This window comes from Tetrao urogallus (genome assembly GCF_951394365.1).
Source record: "Tetrao urogallus genome assembly, chromosome: 4".
Lineage (NCBI taxonomy): Eukaryota > Metazoa > Chordata > Aves > Galliformes > Phasianidae > Tetrao > Tetrao urogallus.
This window is the reverse complement of record NC_136817.1, coordinates 49,009,993-49,033,919: the sequence shown is the minus strand read 5'-3', so window position 1 is coordinate 49,033,919 and position 23,927 is coordinate 49,009,993. Positions and strand designations below refer to the sequence as shown.

At 43.6% G+C, this 23,927-nt stretch overlaps 1 protein-coding gene across 2 annotated transcripts in view; it reads right to left on the bottom strand.

Moving 5' to 3' along the window:
• Window positions 1–23,927, bottom strand: part of RBM47 (RNA binding motif protein 47) — a gene marked incomplete at both ends in the record, with an annotated part of 40,645 nt that overhangs the window by 961 nt on the left and 15,757 nt on the right. The window contains 3 exons of one of the 2 annotated variants that reach the window (XM_079534054.1): window positions 112–308; window positions 2,430–2,636; window positions 3,973–5,132. In XM_079534054.1, coding sequence (XP_079390180.1) covers window positions 112–308; window positions 2,430–2,636; window positions 3,973–5,101 — 1,533 coding nt within the window. Of the gene's footprint in view, window positions 1–111; window positions 309–2,429; window positions 2,637–3,972; window positions 5,133–23,927 lie in introns of those variants that run through there. The other variant, XM_079534053.1, reaches the window with a different exon arrangement.

The following is a 23,927-nucleotide window of genomic DNA, read 5'->3' as shown; positions in this document are numbered from 1 at the left end:
AAGCAGGCACCAAGCAAGAGCATCAGTCAGAGAGTGCTGTAGGCAGCTTTTCCCCTGCACTGGGTATGCAGAGCAGAAAATATAGAATTGGGGTGTCTGTGCTGAACTCACCTGGAAGGGGGGAGGCGTTGACACAGCTGGTATTACTGCTGCGGCTGCTGCAGCAGCTGCTGCACTGGCTGGGTCCTGCTGGACGGCAATAGGGTTGATGATGTGCTCCACTGTGTGGATTTTGCCATCTTCCATCATCTTGGCTGGTGGTGCAGCTGGAAACATGGAGTACTGGGCACCAATTGCAGGGATGGCCACTAGGAGAGAGACCAGACACATCAGGCCTACTGGAGAAGAGTCTCCAGAGCCTATTCTCAAAGAACACACAGCCTTACTCTTGGCTCTGCTAGATCCCACCACAATAGGCAGTCTCACGAGCTAGCTGGGGACCGGTGGCAAGTCTGCCCCCCCTGCAGGTTGAAGAACCACAGCCAATGCTCTTGAAATGTGTGTGGTGATGGGCTTGGTGCTGTCTGCTCTTCCCCGTAGTTCTCCCCTTGACATGGCTGTCCCAGGGCTAGGGCCTTGCTCTGGATTCAAGCAGCCCCTTCTGACCATCACCACTCTCTCCCTGGCCTACTGTCAAGAAGCACCTACCGTCCTGGCAAGATTTCTGTTCTAGCCACTGATATCAAAGGACATGGGGCTGCTTCAGGAAAAAAAGGTGCTGTTTTTACTGTAGAAGTAGCAACCAGGAAACTGGGTCAGTCTATATGCTGCCCTTTGGCCAACAGTATGAAATACCAGCTAATGTATTATTATACATTTCCCAGGCCTAAATTGGCTTAATATCCTATCTTTCTGCTTCAGTATCAATCTGTTTAACAGCACTAAAAAAAAATTACTCTTACTATAATTCTCCCTTGTGCCAAAATTGGACAATCCAAAATACATAGAGCTATTTTCTTTCAGGTAAAGGGTAAATGCTCCAATCATAGTGTGTATCAGAGATCCTGAGTTTGTACATGGTCTTATATGGAGTTTCACTGCACTGTTTAGGGAAGAAATATGCTTTGCTGGGCATTCCCAATAATCACATTTGTAATTCTGTTGTTGCCTCATAATGTGCAGTTCAGCTTTCAGTTCTTGAGTCTTTCAGCAGGATAGTTGTTCACAAGGAAGATGGGGTAACTAATAGATCAATTTCACCTGGTCAGCTCAAACCAATTTTTTCACTGCTTTAAATAACCTGGGTAATGCCCCACTGATGCAAAGACAGAGAGCTCACACGCTCTATTCTGTAGTGTCTTCTGGCAGAAAAGCAGAATCAGGCAGCTGTGGTACTGGGGTGATGTCTCAGAAGTTTCCTAACCGTTTGCAAGGAATTGAGCTTTGAGATATTTCTGAAGAGGTAGAAGTTTCCAGAGTTGATACACCTCTACTTTTCCATTCTGATAGGTGATCTTAGAGTAGTTTCCTTTTGATAACAGAGGTCAGTCTTGCACATGGCCTTTTTAACTGATCAGCTCATCTGGCTGGGAAAAAGAAGCATGGTGCTTCAGCACTCAGGGCCTATGCTGGAGCAGTGGTAGAGGGGAAGACCAGATGAAGACTTCTGAATCTGAATGTGCTGGAAATGTAGAAACGCTTAATCTTGAGAATCAGGCTTTTGTTTGGTAATCAAATGGACACCACTACATGGACATCACTGATAAATACTAGGGTAAAATCAAGTGTGTGTTTCAAGGAGAAAACTGACAACTTTTCAGTCATCCTTCAGTAATAGCTGAATTATCTTTACAAGCACGGATAATGGTAATATTTTCTGTTTGTGAGTGGGTAGTTTTCTCAGGAAGCCAGAGATCTTCCTTTGAAGATTTGGCTCTGATCTTTTAACAGCACTCCTTCTCAGTGCTTCTTCTCACATTATCTCATCCCTCTGTTACGAAGGATTCATCCCTCATTAGATGACAGTTGTAATTTCCACTGACAGTATGGAACTTGTTCTGGTAAACTACTGCAACTGTAGTATTCAACGCTGCTTAGGCGTGCAGTTAAAATTTGCTGGACCCTGGGCCTGCTTCTCATAGCCCAGCAGAGCACAGTTTGTATCTCAGCTGTGTGACTGTAAGTAGGACACCCACGCTGCTCCCCATGCTGCTGATGGTGGTGGAGGAACTGTCCTTAGCCAGGGACTTTCCTGCAGTAGGAAAGCACCTGCTCCTCTTCCCAGCCTTGTAGAGAATCAAAAACTGAACTGGGGAGAGCTCTGGAAATTTGGGTTGGGAAATTGCCCAGGGTGAAACTAGCAGTTTAGAAACTTGGAGAGAGCAGGGTTGCCACATGGGCCGGCCCTGGACCATGGTCTCAGAACTCTCCTGCCACTTCCACATTCCTCCCATCCTGCAGATGTAGCCTACCCAATTGCACATACTGACCTGCACCAGGCTTAATGGTTACTGGGTTGACAGCTGGTAATTCCAGGTTGGGTACTAGCTCGTATCCTTTTTCTTGCTGCTTTCCTTTGCCTTCGTGGTACCTGCTGTATATGCCACGGCCAGCAGAGTATCCCCCCAGGTAGGAGCCACGGGGGCCTGGGGCTCTGTTGCCAGCTGCGCCTCGCCCTCTACCTCGTATGCTGCCTGCTTATGATAACAACATAGAAAAAGATGGTGAACAACAAACAGTAGCAGCAATATGGGGAATACAAACAGACTTTGGGAAACTGGGAGGCACATGCTTAGAAATGAGACTGCTGGAGCCAGTTTGATCTGAGTGACTTTGCTTACAGAAAAAAAAGATTTTGTCTTTGGTTGCACCCAGTAAGATTACACAAGTTTTGCTCTTGACATTTCTGAGGGTAAATTAACTGCTTTTTTGTACTGATGCAACTTTTGTGTCCAGTTTTTCAGGTATAATACAGACAGTAAGGAGAGAGAGGCTCCCTCAGAGGTGGTGTCTAAGCAACGGAAACAGCTTCTGCTCTCAGCTGTCCTCCAGAGGAGTCTCAACCTCTCAGAAATGCAGGGATAGCCCAAAGCTTTATCTGGTCTTTAACCACCTTTGTCACACCACTGAATTTATTTTTATAAATGTCTTTCGTTTTCTCTCTGTACATGTGAATATTACCCCTCTCCAACACCACGCACTTTATGACAGTATTTTGCAAATTGTGGTATTAATGTACTCTGCCTCTTGTTTGGAAATGCACAATAAATTTCAGGAAACTATAGTTCCTATAAGTACAGGATAATTATAATAACAGTAATAGCCACTAGTTTTTGTTTGTTTGTTTGTTGTTTTTTGTTTGTCTTTTTAGTGAATTAGTGAATGACGCATTTGCAGTTTATTTATAATGGTTGCAATCCAGAACTGATTAAAGTATACATAATAAAATAATTGTTTTGCACTGATTTTATTCCTTCTGCAAATGGTTTTTAATAGGCTTTATGAAGGATGCAGCACTGCTGTAATTTTAATGTAGAGGACAGATGACATCTGGTAAGTTTTGAGCTCAGGCTTTTCCTGACACCCCTCCCATTGGTTGCTGAGGTCTACCAGGTGGTTCTCACCACACCCACACCTCTAGAAGAAGGCAGAAGGGTCACCCTTTGCCATGATCCCTAATACCTAGGATGCAGCTCTTTGGAAAGAGACATCAGAACCTAAAGTCCTTGGACTGTCCATTTGGCCAGTGTTAGTACAACGCTCAGAAAAACCAGGTTCCTCCCTTCTCCACCCCATAACTGGTCTGTTTGCTTATTCTGTCTGTGTAGTTCTGATGCTAGCCTGTATATTAGCTTTTATCTCTGCAAGATCATAAATTAAAATGAAATGGAATATAAATATGACAAAAAGACCTCTAAAAGAGTGGTTAAGAAAACAGCCAAGCACCAGCTGTCCTTTGTTTCAGACAGACCTAGGGTCACACCAGCCTTAGATCAAATCTGCCCATCGCATCCCCTGATTGTGCTTACTAACCTTTCACAAAGTAATCTCTGTTGGGCCCTATCAGGGCATTGTATGGATATCCATAATACGCTAGTGTGTATGGATCGCAAGAGTAAACATAGTTAGGTTGCTGAGTTACTTCGGGTGTTGCTGCAGCCCCTCCTTTTGCTGCTTTCTGGTAGCGAGTGTACTGCTCCTTGTCCACTGGCTTGGCCAAGGTAACCTCCAGGCACGAGCCTTCCAGTTCGACACCATTAAGGTTATTCATGGCGTGGATGGCATCTTCCCTGGTTGTAAAGTGCACAAAGGCATAATCACGTATTTTTTTCACCCGCTCTACACAGCCAGGGTTAAACTGCCCAAAGACCTTTTTAATGGTGTCCTCTGTGGTCTCAATCATTAAGTTCCTCACATAGAGGATTTTAACAGTCTCCATGACGTCTTCATCCACGTCTATCTCTGGTTCTGCCCAGTCGACAGCAATCTGGTGTCCCCACAGCTGGATCCTTCCTGGCATGAGCTTCCTCCTGGCCATTGCTGCTGCTCGATGGCTCTCATACTCCACAAAGGCAAAACCCCTGTTCTTCATCTTGTCTGCAGCGCTTGCATAGACGATGACATCCAGTACACCTTCCGTCACTTTAGCGATCTCCTCCAGGATCTCCTCTCTCTTCTTCATCTTGGGAATGCCTCCAATGAAGAGCCTGCAGTTGTCTACGCTGCAGCACACACCCAGCAGCCTGCCTGGGCGGATTTCATAGTTGTTCAGCTCCCTGACAGCCCGCTTTGCCTCATGCTTCTGTGTGTACATCACGAAGGCATAACCGCGGTTCTTCCCATCAAAGTCCATCATCAGGCGCATCTCATAGATGCGGCCAACAGACTCGAAGACGGGGACAAGCTCATCTTCATAGACATCGCGGGGTATCTTGCCCACGAAGACTTCGCAGCCGCGAGGAGGGTGCAGGCCGTCCCAGCCAGGCGGTGGGCCGCCGTACTTGCGTTGCCCGTTCTCCTGGATCATGCTGTAGCCGGTGCGCTCCATCAGTGCCAGCAGGGCTGCCTCGTTGGGCGCACCGGCCACACCTTCAGGGACTTTCGTGGTGCTCACGTTGGTGGAATCGTTGCTCATCCTTGCAGTAGAGTCTTCAGCGGTCATGATGTCAAACTCATTCAAAGCCTGATAAAACCTGGGCAAAGGAAGAAGCAGACACTCATTACAAGCTGCTAGCTGCCACCAGAATACCAGCCTTTCTTTTTTGACCTTCAGCAGTTCTGCAAGCTCATTTTCACACAGATAATAAGGCTTCAGAAAAGCAGATGAAAGAGCCATACCAGACTGCATGAGAAGCACCCATTCTGTGCCAGCCCCTGGCTCATCTATACCTTCACAAGAACAGTGAAGTAGGAGATAATAAGTACACCTTCACACCATGGAAAAATGGTTCTTATCTTCTTGTGCAAAGGACAACCTGGCAAGCTTTTGAGCTGCCTGCTGCTTGTGGTATGGTGTGTGGTGTGCTTGTCTCTTTTCTTATAAGACCAGCACTTCAGAAAAGCTGAGGAGAATCACTTCTTTATTACAGGCAGCCTGCAATTGGCTGCACAGCCCTGTAAGCCAGCAAGGGAAGGGTAAATCTCTGAAATCTCATAATACATTTAAATCCAGGCAGGAAATGCAGAAATACAGGAGATTGAAAATGCCGATAACCGTGACTGCAGGACAATGGGATCTACCACTGAGCACAAATAAAACATGACACTGGGACTTAGAATAGTTAATTCATGGCCTTTTAAAGCTGGAAAGGACCATCAGAACATTTAATATGAGTGACTGTATATAACATGGACCTTTACATTGTATTGTTATTGGCACATGGAGTCCTGTAACATTTATCTGAGTAAAACACATCTTCCAGAAGAACACCCAGCCTTGATTTTATGGCATCAAGGAGCTGCAGAGCCTAGCACTTCCTTTTAAGGCTTGTTTGTTAATTATTCTATTTGACAAGAAGGTATGCTATTTCTCCTGAGAATTTATCTGGCTTTTCTTCCAGCTAGCATTACATTAAACCTTTCTCTGAGTAAATAGTCTTTCAGTTCCTCTATTTTTGCTTTACGATGGTATTCAAGCTGTGTCATCAAGCTACAACTCTGTCCTCTTTTTAATAAATTTTGCAGGCCAAACTCTATTTGGCCTTCACATTTAGTCCTTATTTCACTGGAATTGTGTTTGTGTCTCTTTCCACATTCTTCAGACTTTCTGCCTTTTCTCACCCTTGCTGGACATAGGGATGAAGACCACCTGCCTCTCTTCTCCCCACTCCTCTGTCTCACGAGGCCCATTTCTCCACTCTCCTCTCAAGCGAAGCATGCGGAGTTCTTTGTCATTTCTAATCCCAAGTCATTCCAGAGATATTGCTCACTGGGGTTATGTAGAACCCAGCAAGCAAGTCTTGTGTTTGTTACTCCTAAGTGCCACAATCTTGTGTTAGCCATATCTCAACTTCCTGGTAAGTAGGTCCCACCTACTGAGTGCTCCTCAGTTGGTACCTCCTTATTTCTATATACAATTCCATCAGCCTTTGCATCATTCCCTCATTTATTTGCCATGATTTGCATTAATGACTGTTTTATTTTGACTGTCAAAGGGCACTGGCTCCTGTAGGAAACTCTGCAGGCCACCATCAGAAATAGCCACAGTTTGTGTTTGATGGCCTGTATCCTAGTAAAGGATAAAGCTTCAGCCAAATTTATTTGTTCCATGTAATGGCATCATTTAGTCACAATTCCACAAAGACTCTGATATATACTCTTAATGACAACAATTTTATCATTTGTGTTGCATTGGTTACCATGCATGCATGTTGAAACTGCATTTGGGATTAGGAAACCATACGTCTCTGAGCCTTGGTCTGTGGCAGGGTCTGATCCTGCTGGTGTGTTTGGGCCATGGGTGTTGCACACTGGTGCTCCTGGTGTGAACAATCATTCTATTTTCAAGAATATGGAGAGCAAAGAGGGAGGTAGAGAAGCTGGAGGGGCACCGATAGTGACAGTCATGTCCAGGCAGTATTTTTCCTTCAGAAATCACAATTTCTTTGAAGCCAGGCCTTTCACAGACATGCGTCAGTTTTGATAGAATCTCGCTTTTAAATGTAATTTATAAAAATGATTCTCTTTTTAATGTGTCAGAGCCAGCATTTTGGTTTTACTTCTGGGAATTATTTCACATCATTAGTAGAAATTAAAGCAGAGAAAAACATCTTCTTTTTTCACTTGACAAGTTGTTCCTAAAGATCTGCTTTTACCTTTCTCTGAGTAAAATCAAAGCTTGGTAAGCAGGCATTTTACCAGGGAATAATCATTACCTTCACATGGGCCACCCATTGGCAAGTGAATTACTTATTATCTCAGGGGTAGGTAAGTTTAAAAATGAATCATTACTGTCAGTTTTAGGTCAACTTACAAAACAAAAGTCTCTGTATCCTGTTGTGGGTTTGGCTCAGAAGTGGGGCTGAAGTCTAGAAAGCTACAGACACGCGCTGGGAGGGTGGAGAGGGCGGAGATAGAGCAAAGCCTCCCTGATCTAACAGAACCAGCTGCTGGGATTGGGTTGGGGCTGCCCGTGGTGTCAAGGAACTAGCTTGTCCTACAGCACTTTGCATGTCCCCCAGCACCAGCAAGATGATCTCTAATCATAGAATCATAGAATATCCTGAGTTGAAAGGGTTCCATAGGGATCATGGAGCCCAATTCCTGAACTCTAATATCAGAATCTGTACCTGAAAGTGCTGCTAAATGCTGATGGCCACCTCAGCTGCAGACATTATCTTACTGAACAACTTACTGTGAACATAAAATCCATTTTACACTTATTAAGGCCCTTCAAGCCCTACTTGACGTACATAAATACGCATGTAACAGTCACTGCCACCTGACACTGACAACACCTTCACGGGGTTCAGAGATCACCTGTTTCGATGAGGAAAAGTGCAGGAGAGACAGAGTGCTCCCTTCTCCTCTTACTGCCTCCTGTGCTGCCAGCAATACCTTGCCTGCTCACGCTGAAAAGTAGTCACTCAACAAAACAGTTTGCAAAATGACCTCTTTCCGAAGCGTTCAGCACTGTTGATGCATGATTTTAGTCTGCAGTTAAGTGCTCATGGAAACTTGCTACCATGTTCTGTGGGTGTACCTGGGCAGGAGTTAATGCTGCAAGTTTAGCGGTGTGGGTAAATGCAGAGGGATTCCTGTGCATCCATGAGTGTGGCTGGTGCTAAGAGCAGAGTCAGTAGTTTAAGCTATGTTAAAATGTGATGTCATGTGAAATATGAGAGCTTGGTTTCTAGCCTATGAAGAAGAAATTACACCTGATCTCCATGACAAAGATTCATAAAGCAGAAAGACAGACAAAAAGTATTAATTTATAATGAGAAAGATTGCATTTTGGAGATGACCAATTTTTAAATGACCTATTACCCAGACTGAAACAAGGCTGGCTTCTTTTTTTCTCAGAAAAAGGTAAAGCCTGCTTGATTTTTCAAAGCTCAGTTAGGTGTCCACTGACTTCTGCAGCATATTGAGAGCCTTGAGCCTTTCTGGCTCAGCTCTGTGTGCAGGAATTCTCCTTCACTTGCAGGTGAACTCTCAGATGTACATGTTTCATTGAAACCAGTCAGATTTCACTTCCTTCTGCTTATGAAACTCTGCTACCAGTAAGCTGTGTGCAAATAGTTCTTGACCTAAACATTAATTCCTTTCTTTTTATTTATTTATTTTTTATCAGAGCTGAGAATATTAAATGGAAAACCTACTACACCAGCAGTGTCTGAGCTAAAGCATACTATGAGTACCAAGCACCTCTTTCATTAAATGGGAACACCATGCTTTGAGTAACAACAGCGTGGGGCCAAGTGCTGCCAGAACAGGGGTAGCTCAGGACTGCAGTGAGAAGGCAGTGCCCCAGGGCTTGCAGAGGAGCTGGTCACTGATGCAAGGGGAAGCAGAAAGTCTCTCTTCCTCTGTGCCTGCTAGGAGCAAGAGCTGTTCCCTCTCTGCTGTTGTTTTTTTTCTCTTTCTTGTGGCTAAGGAGGTTTGGCCTCTGGGGTGGCCTGTGGTGCTGAAAGCGTTGAGGCTGAAGAAACCCACCTGCATTTTAAGACATATCTCTGGGTCTGCAGATGCAAGGGACGACAATGAGTCTATCTTCTACATCTGGTACCCAGGACGCAGGCAAAAAAATGCTAGTTATATACTGAGAGTTCATTAAGACATAAAAAGGGAAATAACTGCATGATACAAAGCAAAGTAATCCCACTGTTTTCCTAGAAGGCTTCGCTGGTCAGACTTCATCACTTAAGAAAAGGCAGTCCCTGTAACACCTTATCCCTGAATTCACACAGCACTCAGCGTCACCCCAGGCAGCCACTTGCACTTCTGTTCAGCCACCTATGATGAAACAGACTTTTACACACAGAGAGACACAACTGGTGTCTTTGTGGCTGCAACTGCTGCAAATTCCTCCTTTTTCCTATGAAAGGCTTTGTTTGTGTCTGCATTAACTCACCCATACAGTTTTGCTTTTTGCCTTCTACTGGCCACAGAGCCACCAGCAGTCACAGGGCATGGGAACAGGTGCTGGCACCACAGCAGGAAGGAGCACCCAGGGCCACCTGTGGAATCCAAGCATCTTTGGCATTTGCTTCATGTTGAGCCTAGGTAGTGCGTGAAGCAACCCACCCAGAGCTTTCCTCAAAAACAGGGGACACTTGTGCCTCACCTGCAGCTGGTGGGTGCCTGGGTCATTCAGGCACCAGACCCCTCCCCAGGGAAAGCCTTGGCTTCTCTGCCAGCTGTCATTGTGATGGCCCTTTTGGGTGCTTTGGACTGTGCAAATTCCTGCTGAAAATACAGAATGTGCCCTCATGGACACGTCAGCCTGCTTACTTCTGGAGCTGCTGCAGCTTCGCATTGTGTGCTGCAGCCTCTGCTGCTGTGGAGGGAAGGTCAGCCATCAGCGTTTTAACTAAATACACCATGTTGACAGAGTGAAATATCAGCTACTGTTTCAAATGTGACCTTCCTACTTTTTTACGTTGCAGTAATAAGGGCAAATAGAAATCCTGCTGCTGACTTGCAGCAGCAGCTCTGGACTCCCTGCAGCAGTTAAATCTCTGTATTTTCTAAAGTTGACTCTTCTCATGGCAAGTTCACATACAATTGCAGAGTCACAGAATATTTGGGTTCAAAGGAACCTTTAAGCCCACCCAGTTCCAGCTCCCTGCCATGGGTAGGGCTGCTGCCCACTAGATCAGACTAGCCCAGGGCCCCATGGAACCTGCCCTTGAAGACTCCAAGGATTGTTACATTCATTTTGTGTATACAATGTCACAGGGCTCCTTCCCACACTAGTGGTGAGACAAAGTCCTATCTTTTGTAGGAACCCGCCTCACCATAGCCTCTGGCTCTGTTTTGCCTGCTGCTTGCTGCGGTCAGATGCTAATCCTCACCATGGTTATCCATGGTGGACAAGAGCTGGGCTCCCCACCTGCTTTCACTCACAAAAATGCAAAAGTCTGAAGTTGAGACCCATGTTGCATTGGTGCAAGAGGGAGCAGGTCATTTAGGTCTGGCTTTCTGGTCAGAGACCTTTTCTCATCTGTTCTTACAGAAAGGGGAAGGTCTCCAGGGAAAACATCTTTGTTCAGCAGAAGGATGGATGATGTCTTTGCACATTTAACAAAGAAGAAACACTTGAGGCCAACAGACTGTGATGGCTATCTGCAACGTGTCAGACACATTGCTTTACCTGCAACTGAGCAGGGTGAAAAGTTGCCCCAGGCTCAAATGCCCAACAAAAGTTTTGAAGAGGTGACTTTTCCTGCTCTGGGTCATTCAGGCAGATGTCTGAGGAGAAAGTGGCTAACACAGTGAGCAGCTTGGGAGAGTAAACTTGTAGATCAGACCTGTGTAGTTATCAATAAGGACATGTTGGCTGTGTGAGCAATCTCACCGCCAGGACTAAAGGAGAACTTTGTGGGTCCCTGTAGAGACAAAGGAACCAGGAGAGTAACAGAAGTGGCTGATACCTCTTAGCCAAGTCAGATCTTTTCACCCATCTCTCTTTAAGCCAGACTGACATGTACAGAAGTAAGGCCAGGGAGTATTAGAGTACAGTCACTAAGACAAATACTAGAGACTTGGTGACTGTATTAGGAAGAGTCAATCTGAAGAGAAGAGCTGCTTAATACGTTTTGAGGACTTCTCGTCTGTGGACAAGAGGTAATGACCTTAAGTTGCACCAGGGGAATTTCAGGTTGCATGTTAGGAAACATTTATTCCCAGAAAGAACGGTAAGGCATTGGAACAGGCTTCCCAGGGAGGTGGTGGAGTCATCATCCATGGAGGTGTTAAAGAAACACGTAGATGTGGCACTGAGGGACACTGGGCATGGTGGGGATGGGCTGATAGTTGGACTAGATGATCTTAGTGGTCTTTTCCAGCTTTAATGATTCAATGAGTCTGTGATACACCTGAATAAAGTTTTCCAGGACAGAAGAAATGTCTGACCTATTAATCCTGAAACTAGCAGCTGAAATTCCCACTTCTGCTAATGATGACATCAGGGATCTTGACCAGCAGGGGTCCTGTCACACATTTCATGCTTACACTATGAATTTATTCCAACCAGTTTGTCTTTTCCTGGTATGGACTAGGTTGGTGTTATGGGCTCGAGGAGTCATTTTCAGCATGTGCCTCCTGCAGAGAAAGGATCTGTACACAATTCTCAGTTGCTTACATTTGTCCTATGTGGCGCAAGCATGTTAACAGTGGTTAGTTTAATTCCAAATATGCTAAAAACTGTTGACTGAATTTTTTGACTGACAGTTCCAGTTTTTTATTGAGTCTTCCAAAAAGAAGCACAATCAGCATCTAGCACTATTTCGTCGATATCAGCTGTAGGACTAATGGCTTCTATGAATATACTTGTAAGACACTGAGGAGTACTGCTGCAATCCCTGCCTTAAAAGTCTTGCAGGGACAGATTACGTCCCCCAGGCACCAATGAAATCAGCGCATTTAGTTAAAAAAATGATAGTAAAGTTCCTCTAAATCTATTCTTTAATTACTTTCACCTACTTATGAGGAAAACATCTGAAATTATTCGGAAAGATAACAAGCTGGAATTTCCCTGGTTAAAACTTCAGTTCTAGTCAGGGAGTTTGAATTTGCCTCAATTTACAGAGTCGGTCACTGGCTACAACTTCAGACTAGGATTCCAAGGTTAAGCTTCTCGTTTTCATCACTATCATTAAGAATAATAGCTCTGACAGACCTTATTCTCTTAGCCATATTATATCACTTCTTGTAGTTAAATTAATCATGTGTCACAGCAATTTTATACCAAAAAAGAAATGCAACTGAAATTATGATTCCCCTACATAATAAGTTTGTATTGTGCCAACTTCTTGTTTATTCAGTTACCAACCCTTTCTACACCCTTTTAAGACATATTTAATTTGGAGTGTGATCCTACAAAGCCTGTCAGAAGTTCCACTAGTATTATCCATCAGCACTATCAATGCACAAGAGTGATCATTCACAAGGATGGAGGCTCCTCAACCATCTGACCTCCTGGTCTAGAAGCCACAGAAAGACTATTAAAGCAAATCTAAATTTTAAAAAATGATAACCCAATTAATAAAGCCAGAAAAGGTTCCTGAGTCTAGAGCTCAGCCTGTGACGTTGATGAAAAAGTTACTGGTATCTGCCAAAGCACTACCAACACCTACAGCATCTCAGCTACACATTTTTTATTTCTCTGTTTCTGCAATGTACATTCTGTTAATGGAGAGTGTGTTTCTTGAGTGTTTTAACCTACTCCAGTGTGACAGCAGCCATCTCAACTTAAACCACTTCTGAAGAAAGTTGGAGTAAGTGAAACCCAGTCTCTTCTCTCGCTGTATAATGCACTTTGCTGCAAGCCATTCAGAACTTTGTCCCAGCAAGTTGTGTAACCTTTGTGTCGTACAGTTTGTCCCAGCCCTATCTTTTACCCAGTCCAACTCAAAATAATTATACAACTCTTAGTATTTCAATAGAGCCATTACTGACTGTGCCTGCAGATACTATCCTACACAATATTGAAGCCATGTGTTGAAGAAGGCCGAGAAGATGAGAGATGAGTCATATAATCACTCTTATCAGCTTTCCAAATCAGGAAACACAACCCTTCCTTTCTCCCCAGATTCACATATTTCAATTTAGTCCACAAAGTCTATTACCACAGTCAGACAGGAAAGTGTATGACATATAAATAAAGTGCAACGTAATCACTTTGTGTGTAACAAGTATTTCCTATTGTAGATGAGCTGGAATGAATGGAGAACTTCTTCCAAAGTCAGTTTATCACAAATGCAGTTGAACAGTGTTCTCTACAGAGAATCTGGCACAGAAAAGTGTGTCACCAACAATCTGCTTTAGAGCTCATACTTCCCCGGAAAAGAAGAAGTGTCTCAGCTAGGGTGACTATGAGCTTGCAAGCTTTTGCCATAAAAAAGACTTTAAAAGGGATCTTTGGCAGTTGAAAAGCAAAAACAAAAGTAGAAACATCTATTAAGTGCTATACAGGAAAGATAAGACATTAATCTATTCCACTTCTTATTTCTAAGAAAAAAAAAAAAGAAACACTATATAGAATCATAGAATATTCTGAGTTGTAAGAGACACATATGGCTCCAATTCCTATTTATACATATATGTAAGAGGGCTACCTAGTTCAGCGACTGTGAGTGTCTGTGAAATGCTTTGCTGAACTCTGGATGTAGAGATAGGCTGGTAACTAGAATGTAGAATACTGTGCCTGAATACGGCGTGTGGATTGTTTACACAAAAACTACTTACTATGTCAGTGTTAGAACAATAGTGTAAGAAATTTCAGTTTTAACTAATATTTCATATTTCATGCTGTTGTTATTATGAACTTCTCACACTTTTGTGTTTACCACTTGAATGCAGCGACAACACGTTCACTGCTGGGTACCCAGCCTGCTGCTCTGATTTTGGCTGCGATTTAAGGGAAAACTGATAGTGGCCCAACTTGTGTTCCCTCTCCCCCAGGTTACAGAAATTAAAATCAGCATGGAGAGAACCACAGAGTGGGATGTGAATGTTTGCAGCTGAAAGCACATTAAACTCAAAGCATTTGGCTTAGTCAGAGACTGCATGGTTTTTTCCTTGTGCACTGACATTTGACCCCTTTTTATAACGTGCACCTTGCACCACTGAAACTCAGTTAGTTATTTATTAAACTCAGGTACCAATGGCTGGCTTGTACATATCGCGCTTTTAACTGCCTGGCGTTGCCTGTGGATGGAGGAGAGGGGGGATGGAAGGTAATCGTCTCTGCTGTGAAATTCTGTCATATCGGCAGAACGAAGCTGCAAAGTGCAGCAATTTGTACCTGACCTCTGATCTAAGAGCTCTGTACAAACCTTTGAACCTTGGGTTGAAATTGAGAAACAAGGTTTACAAGTACAAGGAAGAGATTTCCAGTACTTGTTACCCATGCTCAGGGTTAATATTATAAATTAAAAAAAAATATTTAACGAAGGCAGGGACTCTCTCAGGAGGCACTGCTTCTGGGCTGAGTTAATTCAAGACAATTTAAGTCCATTGAAATTGCAGCTCGGTTGGAAATACCCATCATTTGGAAATGATGGTTTTGTGCATTTCAAGACAGAAATGGTATTTGAGACAGGTGCCATTTGAGATTCACCTTTTGCTGACCTTAACTGGGATTTTTTTTTTTCTTCAGATTAAAGACTGAAGAAAGAAGACAAGCAATATTTGTTTCAGTGCAATTTCTTCAACAAAGAATTGAACCAAAAATACAGAATTGAAGAGAAATTATTAAAAAGACTTGCAAAAAGCCTCCTGCTTTGTTAGCTATTTGTTTTTATCCATCACATTAACTAATTCAGTTATACAGTGCAAAGCTAAATGAGAAACCCATGGAAAAATAATCAAACCAACAACGATACAACAAATTTTTTGTAGATGCAGTCCTGCAGTCCTTTCTAGGTGAACAAAAATATATGCGTTCTGCAGGCAGTTAGATTAACGGTGTTTGCTCCATTTAATTAAAAGCTCTCTCAGCTCGTTCAGACACCTGGCAAGGCCTTAGGATCAGCATCACCAGCCGGCACCAGCGTGGGCCACCAGTTCACAATGGAAACTGACACAAGTGAAGTTTTCCTGCAACCCCCTCATGCACTCTGAGCACCCGCTGCCATCCATGGCAAGGTCAGGTGTGTGACGCTCATGGAATGCTTTGCACATGGCTCCAGAGCCACCCAACTCAGGATAGGACGCCGTGATACACAGCTGCTGTGTCCGGTCCTTGTGGCAAGGAGCAATTTGAATGTTATGTTAAGATGTAGCACAGCTGAATCTTATATGTTTTCCTCTTTTGCTTTTTTAGAGTCAACTGTTTGTTGTTTTTTTTTCTTCCAGGTTTTAAGTTCAAACTCTACTGTTGCTATCAGCATTGTCTTCAATAAAGCAATAAATGAACAAATAAATATATAAAGGTGAACAGATTAACATCACATGTCCTATGTCATAGAACCTTTAAACATTTTACAGGCTGCTTAGTGAAAAGGTGAACAGAATAATACCAAACTTCATTCTCTTAACATGTTACTAAGTAGTCACTGTGCTGGAGTTACATGCATTGATTTGTATGAATAACGCTTGCATATAAGTATCTTGCTTATTTCTAACCATCTTCAAGCTGTAAGCTTCAAATTCTCCGCCTAAAGCTGTAATCCACTTTTAAAGCTCCATTTTGGTGTCTTTCTCTCAAACAAGAGCCAAACACACTATCAGTCAACACAGAAAGAAGATGGCAGAGACAATCCCATTGAAAATAAAGCACAAAACAGCTGTAAATGGCTATCTAACACTTCATTAAAAGTAATAGAACATCTCTGAAATCTGAATTTATTTTCTATCTTCAGTCTAAAACATTGGCATTTTGGTTTTCAATTTTCTGATATTTGCCATGCCAGTTGCCACACAAATTCTGGTAGGTATTCATAACAGCTCACAGTTCTAGCTTAGAAGTTTTTGCTTCCTTCTCATACAGGTCTTAAAGCCCCTATAAATGCAGAAAAAAACCCCAATCCAACACCCTGGCACTGACAAATGCCCACTCCCAAACAGCCACAAAACCAGAGGCAGACAGAAAACCTTACCACCCTGGTCCCACGATCCAAGTGCAACGGGCTGAGGGCTCGAGCCTTCACCAAAGCAGCCCTTCTTCCTAATGGCACGAGCTGTGAGACCTGCTCATGGGGATTATGCATCGCTTTATTGGTCAGTCAGTCTTAGCCATTTAAATTCCTTGGGAGTCATTTGTTAAGGGCTCTCGGGCTGAGGCCGAGTGGGTGGGACAGAAGGGAACAGAGATGTGAGCGCTGCCAGACACCGAGAGCTCTTAGTGGCAGCTTGAAAGTTAATTGCAAAAAGTACGAAGCTAATGAGTTTTGAGAGGGCTGGGCCAAACCTTAAGGAAGAATGGACAAGAGAAACTTTGATGTTGTTGCAGATGGGGGGCTGGGGGAGAGATTTGAGCAGAAAGATTTCATTCAAAATTCAAAACTTGGAGAAAAGGGAGTGAAACATGTACAAACAACTCCTTCCTAGCACAAGGCGTTGTGCAAATATCTTGAGTTACAACAGATAAGATAAGAAAAGGGCATATTTTGTTTGACGGCACAAAGTTTTCAGCAAAATCTTTCTCTTCATACGTGTCTGGCAAAATTGTTTTCAGGCTGCATGGAGTCCATTTGCATTCAGTTACAAGAAAAGTGGTCTGTGGCTCGTGGGGCGAGAGCTGTGTGCTGGATACCTGGAGCGCAGCACTTCAGCTGCAAACACGGAACTCAAATGTGTTTGCTTGGAAGAAAAAAGCCTGGTGCAGAAGCGAAGGCAAAGGGGTGGTAAAACATGATTCATGACAGCAGGAATGGTCTGTACATAACAACGGGACATTAGGCCCCAGAAGCACTTAGGCAAAGCAAACAACACACCTTCTTGAGCGGTCAAGAGGAGAAACCAAACTGAAACATGCCGTGGATGATGGATCCGGCAGGCTGGCAAGCAGCAAGCAGAACTGCCAGTGGGAGGAGAGGGCGCAGGGCATAGCTGGGAGCTGCCTGAGCCTGGGGAAGACAGAAAGCAAGCGGCGTGTCGCAGGAGCATGACGGCAGCTTACTGCCCTGGCCCAGACTGGCTCCACAAAGGGCCACGTGGGCTGTGCCATGACCTTGGAGCGATGGCTCAGAAAGGAAGGGTATTGCAAGGAGGAGCGGGAGCCATTTCTCTCAAGGCTTCAAGGGATCCCAAAGTGCAAAGTTCCCTAAGAGGCTACACGTGGTTTATTTTTGAGTGGCTTCACTCAAGATCTAAAGATTGGCCCGATTGCTGGGATAGTTTTGTATAGTGGGATAGTTTGAAGATTCCACGAATTCTCCTTAAAAAGAGCATAATTACGGTGCATCCGTGTTTAATCATGTTTGTATCAAGCTAAAAATCAAAAGCTGCCCGGCTAAAAAATTTATATATACATGCACACATGCACATGCATACGGTCCTATATTCCTACCCTACCTATCGGTAATTTTAAGCTTGCAGTTTGGTTGTTCTTTAGCTGGTGTTCCTGTGTTCTGTCTTTCCTATGTACAAAAATCAAAGCTCATCCCAAAGCTCTAGCCAAGCAGCGTGCAGCCGGCAGCACCAGGACATCTCAGTGAGAAAAGAGAAGTGTTTGAACCTCCCAGGGACAGACTGGTGGATTCTGTGGAGAAAGTGCTGTCAGATGGTATCAGTTGGTCCTTTGCAATTATTTGTCCTTATCTTCTGAGTGTCTTAGTCTGGACACACCAAACGTAGAAACTTCCTAATACTACACATTGACAGGCTGGTCAAGACAGAAAAGGGATAGAGGAGCCAAAAAATATAGAGAGAACAGCTAAAAAATTTAGAAGGTCCCATGCAGGAGAGAGGAATTCAGAGGACAACAAAGACTGGCAAAAGAAGCATCGCTGTGATGGTTGCTGGGAGCAAACCCAAATGGCAATTGCTAGCAGTCTGCTCTGACTGTTAGACTTGTTTATCCACAGCACTGCAGCCACAGTGTGTTAGGCACTGTACAAACACACCTGCAGCCTGGATCCTGGTCCCAGAATGCCTACAGCCCCAGTGTACTACATGGATTTTTTATCTTCAGAATTCCTCTCTGCAAACGTAACTCATCCGTCACGAGATGCTCTGCAGGCAGGGAAGCTGCCTCATGAAAATTCAGTGGTTTGCCCATGACTGTAGAAATAATCAGTCTCAAATCTGGGGATAAAATCCAGGAGATTATGCCAAAATCTGTCCCGTGCTTCAGTCTCATGAATGTATGCGGGGAAGCTGGCATTTAGCTGGTATAAACTCACAGAACTCCCTTCAATCACATTATCTTTTTAAAGTCACTGTTCTTCCTTTGACTTCATATTTTTCAGTTGGAAAACAAGCTGATCTTAATTTTTAACTAGAAGCATTACAAAGTGAATCCTATCACTTGAATGCACAGAGAAGCGTGATAAGTGGACTGAGAACACACTTCTGCTAGCAGAGTGTTGGGCTAAAATGCAGTACGCTCACTTTTAGAAGGCTCTTCAACATACCATGTGAATCAGGAATGTGTAGGGAGGTGGCTCAAGCTCTTGGCTTTCCTTTTACACTTTCACTTTTAGCTCCACCTTGTTGTTCATTTCCAAGATCTGTCCCCATTATCATTTAAAGTAGTGAAAATCAGCAGATAGGAGGTATTCTCAATGGCAGAAACTGAAAATAAATTATTTTGTCTTGCAAGTTGTTTTTAGTGGGAGCTTAAGAAATTTGGGCAGAATTGTGCAAGTTTTTGTCTGTGTACCCACCAGCTTTCCTTGCATTATGAGCCCCTTGGCTTCATACACACCATAATAGTGATTATATGACTTTCCATATGCCTCTTTATGACTCTAGCATCATGAGAGGGATACATCTAAGCCAAAGTGGAAAAGGGTTAACAGCACAGGCATCCCAGTGGAATGGAGGATAGATTTTGTATGTGCACGCATGCTCCGCTCCTCATACAGCACAACTGAGCTGCTGTAGGAATAGAAGCATATCTCGCCTTCTAATTTACAGCTTGACTCGATGACAGTGTCACCCTCCAATACAGTACTACCATAAATATGCAATTGTTTCCACTTTTTTTATGATCGACAGCTAAGCAGGGGCAAAATCTCATGTGAATGAAAACAACAGAGAATTGTCCATACCATCTGGTTCATGCTTTCTTTCCAAAATATTTTCTATTTTCTCTTACTCTTTCCTGCATGGGATTATATGTGAAAAGCTTTTCCTAAATAATTGTTCTGAACATTGTGAAAGAAAAAACTGGATACTTGAAAAAAATCTGAGATACACTGGAACGTGCTGATGAGTATCAAATGAGGTCTACTCCCTGATGCAATAAAAGGTCTTCAAGGAGACTGTGGGTTTTCCCTCACCCGTCCTTTCTAGGAACAGATACATGCATTTGCTTCTGCTAATTGGATGTGTTCCACGGGATGAAAAGCCCTACTAGATTACTGATAGTGCTTTTCTGGGATTTTTACAAAGATCCAACCCCAGTGCTTTTGGAGACTGATCACAGGCTCATCATTTTGTTGGAGAGGGTCTTTAATGGGGTGAGAGCTAGTGTTTTTGATAAGCATGGTAAGAAACAGGCTCTCAGGAAGGATTTCAGGTTGGCAGCATGGCATCCTGTGATGATGCAGATGTGAGAACATGAAAGGAGTAGAAATGGTAAGGAGTAAGCAGAGGGTTTAGTTTTATGGTCACATTTGATCTTCAGAGACTACTTAGAAACTGCAGTGGAACGAAAAGGGAATGTGCCAGTTAAAACATTTCACCAAAAGGACACATAAACTTATGAGCAACCCACGAAGTCTCTGAGAAGTCTTTACAATTTATCAGTATATTCACATATATGCTCTAGGTCAGCCACTATACAGCCACAAAAAATAGAATAACAGAGTCATAGAGTGGCTTAGGTTGAAGGTAACATTAAAGGCTATCTAGTTCCTACCCCTGCCATGGGCAGGGTTGCCAACCACTAGATCACAGGACCTCATAACATTAACGCTAGCGGCCTCTTTTCCCTTTTCTCCCCTTTTCTTTCTTTTCCTTGTCTTTTTAACAAAACCTTTTTGTGTTTGGTCTAACAGGTTCCCTCGGGTTTGCAGAACAATTTTATTGCCTATTTGAATGTTTAATGACACAACGGCACTTTATTGAAATGAGTAACGTTATTTTGCTCTCATTCTTATGCAATGAGATTGTGCAAACACACTTCTCCATTTCCTGACTTAAAAACCAAAAACTGGTAAAATTGTTGAGAATATTGAGAATATGCAGCCCCAAATAGGTACCAAAACATTTTTCTCTCTTTTTTTTAATGAATGGATCATATGCAACACTCAAACACATGTATTATATGTCTCAAAGCAGATTTACTACATCATCTCAAGAGGTTTTCAGAGGTGCTCAGGCACCCGGTTGGGACAACGCTCAGAGACAACAGTTTTCCAGGTTCTCTAAGACTGAAACTGTCTCAATGTGTAACCTACGTCAGTTCTTTGGCCTTTATCTTGTCACTGGGGTCTTGGAAAATGCCCTTGTACAGGCAGACTCCCCTCTTGTCTGCCAGCCCTGGCCACTTCCTATGTCTCCTCTGGAGAGGACAATGTCACAGCCTGGGAGGTGGAGTCCCACCAGTAAAATTGGCTCTGATTTTAACCAGAAGCTTTTCCCAGATAACAACTACAGTCCTTGGAGGTGCTTTTAAATGCACTGTCATTCCACATAAGCCTGCCAGATTCCTGGAGAGCAGCAGTTACTAATCCTGCTGCTGCTAGGACAAGGTGCTATGTGGTCACTGATTGAGGTCAGCTGAGCTGATGATGTAGGAGGTGGGATTCTCTCTGAGACCTGCCAAGGAGAGGCTTGTGGAGTTGTGCAGGTGGCCACAACAGGATTTCCCCTTTTGTGTTTTAATCTCAAGTATCTCTGGTTCATGGGCAGCCAGAGTTGCCCTGATAACCTGAACTGTTGCTATACAAAGTTTGTGTTTCATTTTAGCAAACACTTCAGTTGTCACTCTGCAAGGAATGTCAGTACAGAGGAACTCCCTGGTGGATTCCCCATGTAAGATTCTGTGCTTTTGTTAAAGCCTGAAGGCGGGTTTTAAGTTCTGAAATTTAAGCACATAGATACTGAATAAGCCCATTGGTTGTTATTGCTTTCAATTAGGACATTAAAAAGAGAGAGAGAGAGAGAGAAAGAAAGAAAGAAAGAGGAGGGAAGGAAGGAAGGAAGGAAGGAAGGAAGGAAGGAAGGAAGGAAGGAAGGAAGGAAGGAAGGAAGGAAGGAAGGAAGGAAGGAAGGAAGGAAGGAAGGAAGGAAGGAAGGAAGGAAGGAAGGAAGGAAGGAAGGAAGGAAGGAAGGAAGGAAACCATTAAAACCTGAAGAACTTCTATATTACTACAACCATTATGTTTCTGTAGGATGTTTGCTTTCCAGTAAAATAAATACAGGTTGGGTTCTAGATAGATATATCTACAAGGGAGATTAATTCGATGATTGCTTTTTGGTCCCTTGGTAAATAAAACACTCTACGGGAAAAAGGTTTAGTGCTCACCAGCCTGATGTGGCTGCTTGAGACCATTTCACAGCATATTTTCACAAATACTGTAAATTGGTGATGCCAATTTAAGGCCCCAGTGCATCCTCCCCACAGGCACACTGTGCACCTTTCCTCACCTTTCTATTGCTGTCTCAACATTTGTGTGGCCACACCGTGCACACACACTGCTTGCCTGCATTCATTAGTTCCTGGCTTTTACGTTATGGCAGAAGTGACGTGTCATGGAATGCTGATACGTTGTCAGGAGTACAGAATGTGAATTAAGCAGAGTCTGCACTCCTATTTGCATAGGAGGATCACTACTGGAGAAGTCTTAGCGTTAAACAGATGAGCTTCATATCAGAGTTAGAATGAACTTCATTTCTTATGGTAGAACACTGATGTGACCAAGTCACATTAGAATCTGTCTTGGGACTGAGAGATGATGACACACTCAGACACCTGGCCTCTGATGCTGGGGTGGCAGGGAGGTTGAGGGAAGCTCTTAGTGACAGTGTGTAATAAGGCAAGCCAGAAGTGCCGTCCCACCTCCTGGTACCTCATCACAATGCACTTTGTCCACGTGGCCAAGTGTGAATCTGATTGCTCCTCCCCACAGCAGCCTCTGGCCTGCTCCTCCCCACCCACCACCTCCTCTGAGATGGAGGCAGGAGCCAGGCTGCTCATTTGCAGGCAAGAGCTGTATCAGAAACTCCATTCCCAAGATTCCTTTTGTTTTAAGGACTACAACCAGAAGTACTCAATTGCAAGAATAAGATTGGCTTCTATAGTGAAGGAAGTAGGATGGGTTTGCCCATCTATCCGCAGTTACTTCACTAAACCTGCAGTATGCAGTCCCAGAGCTACATCCCTCCAGAATCACTACTGTGGCACAGAAATGTTAGTATAACTCCAGGGATGAACTTTGCAACTCAGCAGTGAAACCACCCCCTGTAACCAAACACTCTCCAACAGTAAAAGAGCACTTTCACCTCCATGGCTGCACCCAAAATGGGGCCCACCACTGGCATGGCCTTGTTGGCAGGTCATACCTCTAACAGCCAGAGCTGTCCCAGGTCACCTTGCTGGGTAGAGCTGCCCTAATTAAACTTGAAAGTGGTCAAGGACTGTGTTAATGGGCAGTGGTAACCAAATCACACCGAATGGTGACTTTTTTATGGGACTACACTTCTGCTGTAAAACACTTCACTCTCAAAGAAAGACCCGAGAGAGTTGTTGACATAATTTACCTCTACAGATATTTGACAAGATAAAATAAGCAAAGTGCCTGCTATTTCAAGGCCAATAATAGCTGAAATGGTTAGGAATGAGAAGAATGGTCTGAATGGAGTAAGTACTAAATCCATTGGTTAAGTTGTTCCTTCCCTTCCTTGCTTAAGAAAATGTTTCTACAATGACCTAGCATCCTCTGTCATTCACAAAGCTTAAGTTGGAAGTATATCCTATCCCATCCAGGACACACCAAATCCCCATGTTTTCTATTACTAATGGAAAATATGTATTTTAAAGAGGGCATTTCCAAACTTTGTATTTTAAAGAGGGCATTAACCACATCCTTGGAGTTAGACTCAGAAGCTATACAAAAAAGTCCTTAGATAGCAAGAAGCCTTTCCTTTGGCTAACGCAGGGGGATAGAGGGACAAAATGAGCTCTTCTGAGCAACATCTGTACCCTCAGCTCTGCTGTGATATCTCATATTTCTTGTCTCCTGCAGGGTGGATACCTGAAGAACCTAGCGCACTCACATATTGGTACCTGGGGCTGTACCCCCACTCCTTCATTGTAACAAAATTTCTTGAGCCTCTATCTAGCCCCCTTGGGCTCTGTGCCTACATCTGTACAAGGAAATATACAGAATTTGGCTTTGGGATGTGAAGTTACATTGTTAATTGCTCGCACGCTCCTTGAACATGTTTTAGGCCAACCTACTTGCACTGCCCTGGGCACAGTCTCAAAGAGAATGGGGCAGGGACTGCCCAGGGTAGGTGATGAGGTGTATATCCACCTTGTTTCTGGAGGAAGGACAAGATTTCCATTAAAATATTGTGTGCTGTGCTGCTCTTCTGTCCGGGGAAGAGACCCTGGCATGTTTTATTCATTAGTAGAGATGTAACTGATGGGAACTACTGTCCTTGGCTCTTGGGCATAAATAATGTTCACCATGCAACAGAAACCATAG